The following is an 8929-nucleotide window of genomic DNA, read 5'->3' on the forward strand; positions in this document are numbered from 1 at the left end:
CCAGGTAATCGTGACGGCCGAGAACCGCCAATTACAGGTGACCGCCTAGTTATTATTATTCTCTATCTTGCAGGGGAGCAAAGCTTGTTTACACAGTATGACTAAACATGCAATAGACCAGTTTACAAGAGTATCAGCATTGGGTAAGTTATCACATTAAACAAACTGTTGATACAAGTAAAACAAAACAGATAAAAATAGTCATCAAATCTGGGTCCGGGGGGGGGGGGTCACTCTCATTGTGGCCTGTACACCATCCGCGATAATGAAAACACGTAAAAAGGATAGTTTTTCATGAGTAGGCACGATACGCCGCAAACGCGCTTAGGGTGTCAAAAACATGAAATATTGGAAAAAGGGTAGCAAAATTGCAATTGCTAAAATGCGGAATGAAATTTAGGGTATGAAATTTGATGCAAGGAATAAAATCCCTGTTTAGGTGTGAAAACACCTGTTTAGGGTATTGTTTTAGCCAAGGGTTAAATCCTTGTTTAGGGTGCTTTTCAAAAGTTGATTGCTAGGACTCAATGCCGACTTCATAAATCCCTCCCTGCTGTTTGGTATTATCTTGTTCTTGGTTTGTGAATCTGACATCTTAAAAAGTGTCATATATTTTATACCAGTGTAACATTTAAATCTGTTTTATTCACACTGTCAAACATGTGTTATGTTCAGGGCAATGCAAAATTGATGGCCGGTAGATTTTCAGACCGGTTTGAGTGACTCTTTGGTTTGGAAATGTTTACTTATTTTTAACATCGCAAAAACCAAATATTTGATTTGTTTATTTATGTTATTGTAGATGAAGAAAATGCAAACTTTGTCTGTAGGGAAGCTAAGAAAAATTGCAACATTTTGAATGTAAAGCTGACAATTTCTTGTTGTGTCAAATTAAACATGACAAGGATTATCTAAATTCATTGTAAAGTTGCCCATCACTCTCCTAAAAGAAAATGCTGTAATGTTTAGTATATAACCTTTTTTGCCCCAAAACAATGTATCATGGGGCTTATGTTATGTAGCATAGATGGATGATTGGTCATGTGGCTCCCAGGGCAGAAGCAAATTTGAAATTATTAATCCATTCTTCCCACCTAAATACAACACCCAGACTTCAACTTGGTAGGTTAATAAAGTATGATGACTTCTTGTGCTGTATTATTTTTGTGTCATGTTGTCAGCATTTATAAATCAAATGAATTGATTTGCACTGAAATTCCTTTAATTCGCTATACTGCCTAGAAACACTTTAGCCAATAAATTTCAAACTTGGTGGCGTGGTAGTGTATGATGATCTTTGGTGCTATATAGCTGGGTGTTATGTCATCGATCTGCATATTTATGAATATTAAGAGATGATTAATACCAATATCTATTGTCATTTCTTTTCAGAGCTTGCATCAAAGCAAGTGAGGGTTAATGCTGTCAAGTAAGTCTATAAAATCCCTTGTTTCTATTAGATGAGGTGACATTTGATGAGACCTGTGCTTTTACAATTGGCATGCATCTCATGCATATTGGCAGACTACCCGGCTGTCATCTCATCAGTCCTTAGAGGTTTACCTATTGAGGTACTGCAAAATACTATATGATAAATCAATCTGCATGTATGTATCCCACATGATGTGATGACATAATCACCCTAGGTTATATAGCACGGTTTCATTGGCTGGGCCAGCGAAATGCCTGTGGCTACCAGTCGCTGGCCTAGTGCTTGGCACACAAGGTGTCTCGGGTTTGAATTCCGACCAAAACAAGCAGCTTCTTTGTTAATTCATTCTTTGTTCTTTGTTCCTTTCGTCTTTCCTATCCAATCACCAAAAAGCACTTACGTTTTGAGGGTTAATAAATATTTGCTCATTATCTGTACTTAAATTTTCTATAATTTTTTAAAAATTAGTTTTGATTTGATTGATTGATTAATTGATTGAATCTTGCTGTACATTTTTGTTTCACTTATTCAGTCCTGGTTCTATACTAACACCCATTCACGAAAAGTTAGGAAGATCATTGCCACATGTTTTGGAGGTATGTTCTGGTTTTCTTGTTCTTGTACAACCATATATTCCTACTATGCCACAAAATAATCAATATGTATATGAGTTTGGTATTTATTTATTTATGTATTTATTTATTTATTTATTTATTTATTTATTTATTTATTTATTTATTTATTTATTTATTTATTTATTTATTTATTTATTTATTCATTCATTCATTCAGCTAAAACATACAATAACATGACAAAGAAATGCATGTAATAGCGGAAGAGTAAAACTAGTCCAAATGGTTCTCCCATTACAATATTACCTTAATAATTGCCTAACATAAAAATAATTAGGTGAATAAAACATATTACATAAAAGAATATATTGCAAGTTAAAACAAATGTCTCTGCAACAAGTATTTAACAGATTGTAGGTGTTTGCACAAACAATGTTAGATGGAAAAAGTTCCAATGACTAATGGCTGTGTAAGTAAAATGTTAAACCTGGATGTTGTTCAAACTTGAAGATGCTCCAAGGCAAATGGATGGCCCCCTCTCTTTCATTGTCTCTCATTCTCTCTCCGTCTTTCTCTTCTGAATCTCTCAATTTGCGGGTTCTCTCCATTTCTCACTCTGTCTCTCTCCTACTCATTTGCTGTCTTTCCATCTTTATTCATTTCCACATTCTCTCCTCCTTCTCTCTCATGTTTTCTCCCTGATTTGTCACTCCCTCACTCGCACTCCCTTACGTGTATCACTGTTATTATCTTTCTTACTCTTCTCTCTCGCAGGTATCCAAGAAGATTCATCCATTAGGTCGTATTGGTGAGGCAAGTGAGGTTGCTAAAGCTATTCTGTTCCTAGCATCAGATGCAGCTTCGTTTACAACAGGAGAAATGCTCAATGTATCTGGGGGTAAACAGTGTATGTGTCCAAGATAAAACCAAAACAAAACAATATAAAGCAACCCGCAAATAGATTCATCAGGATTGTCCATTAAAATTAATTAAAATATGAAGCAACAATTTGAAAAGTGCACACATAAATATGCAGACTGTTTTAATGTTACCCAAGATAATTGTACTTTCAATGATGGATATTTACATAAAGGAGCTTTAATTAACTAAATTGTTCCTGTTACAAATACCGTTCTGTGATTGCAGATTAGCAAACTAAAAGAGAGATAAAATATTCTAAAAAACATAATGCCAATGAACATTGAAGACACCAGACTTTAGTATAATGTTCTTTACCTCAAAATATAATCTTTAGGACATTACAGGATGGCAATTTTCATTACATTTTCATTCTTGTGTTTGATTCATTGGTTCTAAAATATTCAGTAACATTTACTATACCACTACTCCTATTTTTAAATTGTTATTGTATTGTTTCTGTACAATTCATCTGAGTATTTTGTAAAACCTTCACAGGTAAAAGCATAGTTAAAACATTGTAATGGGTAAAAACAAAATTGTAAATGTGTAGTTGTAAAATCATAATGGTATACACAAACTTGCATTGATAACACGCTGTGGTATAGTATACTCTGTGAGTTTCCTAGCAACATTTTTTTAAAGTTATAACCATAATTTGGTTTTGGTCAAAATTTGGGCTATATAAAGGTCATAGAAACATTTTTAAAACGTTTTTTTTTTTATGAAAAACATATTTTAAGAATGTTGTCAAAATGTTATTGGCAAATATTTTTGCCAAATAGTTCAAATTTGGCAGCAAATTTTCAAAAATATATTTTAACGTCATTAAAACGTTTTATAGGGTACCCTTGTATACCCTTTATGTAACATAACTTGACATATTTAACTGTCAGGTTACATGAACATGATAAAGGTATTATACGTTTTATGTAAAACATTTGTGTTTGCTGGTTTATTCTGCATGCAATGGGCTGTGGCAGTTAAAATACATACACCCCTATTGACGACATGACCTTAATCTCTCACACAGGAGGTGTAGATTTTAAATGCAGGCACTTTTTCAGGTGACTCCTTTTGAAATTTACACTCTGTGTGTCAGAGATTAAGATCATCCATAGGGAATGTATGGATATCCACTGGAATAGTCCATTTCAACTTTTGTGTCATTATAATGATTTGCGCATTGAATCTTAATTCCAACTGCAAAATGAAGTTCATATTGTCAAATTTCTATTCAGAATGTATATTTTAATGTATATTTTGATCATCAAGATTTAAAATGTAGAAAGAGAAGCAATTTCTCTTTATAGTTTGGTATGGAAATTCATTATAATTCCCCGCTCACATGTTAGATATTTAGAGCACCTGATCTCGTTATTGTTATGAAGTTGTTGTAGTATAATAAGATTAAAAACATGAAAACGTGATATATTTTGTTCACTAGTTGTTGTCTCTTCGTGTGAATACAGGCGTTAGACTTTTTATTTATAACCTCTTCGGTAACATGGAATCTTTCATTGATTTGAGGTTTACAGGATTTTAGAATCTATACCAATGAAGATGTCCGCTGATGATCAACAGAAGAGTGACATTTACCAAACCAGACGTAATATCCGCTAAACGCTATGCTCAACCAAATCATCCAGAAAACGAGTTGGGCCACTTTTGACATATCTTTTCAAATTATAAATTTTGGTTTCTCTTTTGTTCAGAAACCAAAAATCAAGGGATTAAAAAGTTGAGCAGATCTGGTCTGCAATCATAATACTATTGTGCTGGGAGGACACAGCACAGTATATGGTATATAACCATAAGTATACAATGGCCTATTGTGCTAATATAAGTATTGTCGGATGTCTGTCACCGCGGGCAGTAGTTGATGCTCATCAAATCTGCTTTAGTCTCACTTCTGTCGTTGGTGGCATACTTTCATATCACCATATAATTACAACCCGAGGCCTAGAAATCATGCACGATATTGAGAGGGGGGGCGGCTTTGTATGAAATATAAACGATACATGAATACATGATGATATGATTATGAATTAGTTTATTGTTGCCGGTAAGCACAACCCGTACCTCTTACCGAGGCTCTCCTCTCCCCGGGGGGGGCACTCACATTTTTTTTGGGTAGGGGTGTGCCACCGCCAGTTTCGAACTCGAGGTCTAGGGAACTGATCGCCCGTCCAATAGGGAGGGTCTAGGAACTGATTGGCTGGTCAAAAAGGGGGGGGTCTTGGGAACTGATCAGCCGCCAATGGGGGTCTCGAGAACTGATCCAGGGTAATTTTCAATTTTTTTTGTTGCATTTTTGCCAGATTTTCGAAAAAATCGATTTCGATTCTTGTCAAAAATTGTGCAAAAAATCTGGACCTGGATCATTCCAAGCAGAATGTCTGCATCACACCGGGCATCACACTTGAATCCAGATTAGGGACCGATCGTTATTTACGGCAGGGTGGGGGATGGGCGTTTTGGAAAAAAATATCAACAAAAATTTCCGCGTTCCCCCCTCGCGTCCGCTCAAAATTTCCGCATTCCCCCTTGTTTTCCCAATTTCTCCATTTAAAACTTCACAATCCCTCCTCCTGGTTCAACTAAAAATTTCAGGTTCCCCCCTCTCAAGACTAAAAAAAAATTGTGTTCCCCCTAAATTTTCCCATTACCCCCTGCCATAAATAGGGAGCCTACAGGGATCTACTGTATTCTATACGATGATTTTTAGTTTTGGGTGGATCATCTAGAAAGGATAAAATTCAAATTGAGAAAATATTCTAGGTATGACTTGTAGGCTACTTACCAGAACACGATCATGTCAGAAATTAATATTTTGTTCTGGGTCTGATTATCAAGTTCGGACTATTAAACTTGTACTTGTACTATTTCATCCAGATCATAAGAAAATGACAAATAGCCTAAATTCCCTGTAGGCCTACTGGCCTACTTTCTCACCTACTGAATAATTATAGCAGCAGTACTACAAGCAAACCTGAGATTGCCGCAAAGAAAAACATTATAATTAATAGTTTTATGTGAATGGATCGAGCCATAAATGTCAAGTGTGCAGAATTCGGCAGTCTTTCCACCAGGTTGATAGATCGAAAATCACTTCTAAATTCACTATTCGGGCCAGCCAATGAAGTGTACATATTTGAGGTACTATAGTCATAATATTTACTTCCAGTTTTATTCCCAATGATGGTCTCAATTCATCAAAATGTTCATGTCACCATCAGCCGAAAAGTCCGATGATTTTCAATGTCATGGCCACACACACAGCACAGCTCGCTCAAGTTTTGAGTGATGTTTACATTTTGAAAACAATCACAAAACTGGCCCAGTGTTGCCTAAAAAGGAGCCCAAAATTCACCTTATTCCTTACAATGTGTTAAATGGGGAAGAAAAATGATGGAAAATCCCAGGCGGCGGATGACATGATTGAGCCGGCAACTCGTGAAACCGCCCGGCCGTATGGCATTTTCCATATACTCAGTTAGTTTTGTGGGGTTCATTATCGAACCCCAACGGTTTTAGCTTGTATTTATATTATTTATCAACATAGGCCTATTTGTTTGTGATATTTCAAGCGTTTTAAAATTTCAAAATAATCCCATTCAATTACACGGTTGACGATGAAAATTTACTGAATTTAGGGACTGCACGTCATACACCACCTGGAAAATCCCCATTGAAGGAAGCTTGGGCCGAGATTTTGGGCTTGTAAACGTAGCGCGGAAAACATGCCAATCTATTGTCAATGAGAGCGGAGATGATGAATTCTGTGAGTCTAGCGAACGGCTAGAAAAAAAATTGAGTCATCAGAGCGGCAATCAATGAATTCAGGGGGTCTAGGGAACGGCCAGCGGCTCTGAAAAAGGGGGTCGTCGCCGCGGCACATACCCGTATAGCTGGCAAATGTGAGTGCCCCCCCTCCGGGCTCCTCTCCCCACCTATTCTCCTATAAACCTCCTCCCTGTCCCAAGTGTCTCCTCCCACTTCTCGCCTCCCCTACATTCGAACACTATTTCACTCCACTCTCAGGCTTTCCTCCCCTTTCTCTTTCCACTTCAAATGCTCTCTCCCATCTGTTTCTCTCTCTCTCTCCCCTTACCTCCCCACCCCACACGCACACACTCTTTCCCAGTAGCGTAGCCAGCGGTGGGGCAGGGGACAGTGTGCCTCCTGACAAAAAGTGAAAGAAAAAAGTGCCCCTCTGACAAAAATTAAAGAGAAAATCAGGAGGGCAAAGGAAAAAAAAAGGGACACTGAGTCCCTTTTCTACCGAACACACCGACACCGCCTGGCTAATAATTATTTGGTGCAGAAGGGACACTAAAATGAATACACGGGATCGATACACGTGAATTGCTATGCACGATTTTGATATCAGACGAAAATCTTCTGATACCGGGTTAGAAAATGATGAATATCTCCCGTCATGATTTTTTTCTCAAGAAACCAGATTTGGTCTCATAAACTTGGAAATACGTGTTGAACAGATATGATAGTCGCTAGAATGCGCTTTGAAAATTGGCCGTGCGCTTTGAACTCAAAATTTGACCATTTTATATTGCGTTGGTCCTGTTATGGACTACAGCGTGCAGCGTGTAGTACAGCTGCACTCACTGTAGGCAGTATAAAGTCGATGACCATTGACCTCAATGGGGTATACAAGCTTAATCACGCACAACCAAGATCGATTACCCGGCTATTGTGAGTAGCCTTAGTTATGTCCCTCGACTAATTATTAGTTTAAAAGAGCTTTAAAGGTTTGAACCAAATGGCTAATCGTGGCTGTGGATTTAACCTACCATGGCGATTCCTGCCATGAAGATATAGGGTCGAAGACACTGTGCCGAAGTTCATTGTAAAAATAAAGCCCTTTCCACCATGATAATTGGCGAAAATAGTGTAAAATACTTTTTTTTCACGCTACGCGCGCATATCGTCCGAATAAAGCTCTTTTTGGAAGCTCGAAGACATACACTCTCTCTATGTATTGTATGATATAGCAGTCGTAATTTTTTTTCGTCTGTGCCCCCGAGAATTTTGTTTGTCCCCCTGACCAAAAAAGCTGGCTTCGCCCCTGCTCTCTCCACTCGCTCTCTCTTCTCACTTTTTTTTCGAGTAAAAATTACGGAAGATGTCTCGAGCTTTAAATGCTTAATGGCAGAAAAAGCAATAACATCGTCAAATTACGAAATTATCATTGAAATGCTCGACATGAGCAAAGCTTTCGACACGGTAGACAGAGGAAGACTTTCAAATATTGTCAAACACGCTAGACAAAGACGAACTACACTTAATGAAAATACTCATAAAGGACATTGAACTACAGGTCAAGATAGGAAGCAATACTGGACCCGCCATCAACACGAATGTCGGAGTGCCACAAGTTGATTGCCTTAGCCCAGTTTATTCACCCTTTATCTTGCCGCAACACTTGATGAAAATAATAAACCAGCTACAGGAGATGCCTTACTACCTAAACACCTGAAAGATCATAACTATACAGTAAAACGTGACGTCTACCTCAACATAAATCTGCAGTATGCAGACGATATTAGCTGGATCACAAATGCTGAACACATAATAGAAAACGTAAAAGAAACTATCCCTCAACAGCTGAAGAACTATAACCTAAATGTAAATGCAACAAAAATGGAAGAACATAAAATCAAACGGAATGATAGTTGGAGATCCTGTAAATATCTCGGATTACTTCTGGTCACAAGAAGGAAGCGTCTTGCTGTACTGAGCAGCTTATAATAAACGAAATCACGTTACTGTAATACTCAAAAGCAAAGTGAGAATTCTCAACACGTACGTATAAAGTATCTTCTTGTACAACAGCGAAATCTGGACAATAAAAAAAAATCAACCGAGGAAGAAATTGGCACTTTCCAAAGATCTCTCCTGAAAAGGCTATTAGACATCAAATGGCCAAAGAAAATCTCAAATCAAGAACTGTACCAGAAAACCAAGGAAACCAAGAAGAGACGGC

General features: G+C 37.5%; 1 protein-coding gene across 1 annotated transcript in view; it reads left to right on the forward strand.

Moving 5' to 3' along the window:
• LOC140147489 (uncharacterized short-chain type dehydrogenase/reductase y4vI-like) overlaps positions 1-4342 on the forward strand; it is a 29876-nt gene extending 25534 nt beyond the window's left edge. Inside the window, exons 15-18 of the mRNA XM_072169266.1 lie at positions 74-143; positions 1393-1429; positions 1965-2028; positions 2779-4342. Of these exons, the coding sequence (XP_072025367.1) occupies positions 74-143; positions 1393-1429; positions 1965-2028; positions 2779-2928 (321 nt within the window). The 3' untranslated portion in view covers positions 2929-4342. The remainder of the gene's footprint in view (positions 1-73; positions 144-1392; positions 1430-1964; positions 2029-2778) is intronic.
• The last annotated feature ends 4587 nt before the right edge of the window (positions 4343-8929 follow it).

This window comes from Amphiura filiformis, chromosome 3 (genome assembly GCF_039555335.1).
Source record: "Amphiura filiformis chromosome 3, Afil_fr2py, whole genome shotgun sequence".
NCBI lineage: Eukaryota > Metazoa > Echinodermata > Ophiuroidea > Amphilepidida > Amphiuridae > Amphiura > Amphiura filiformis.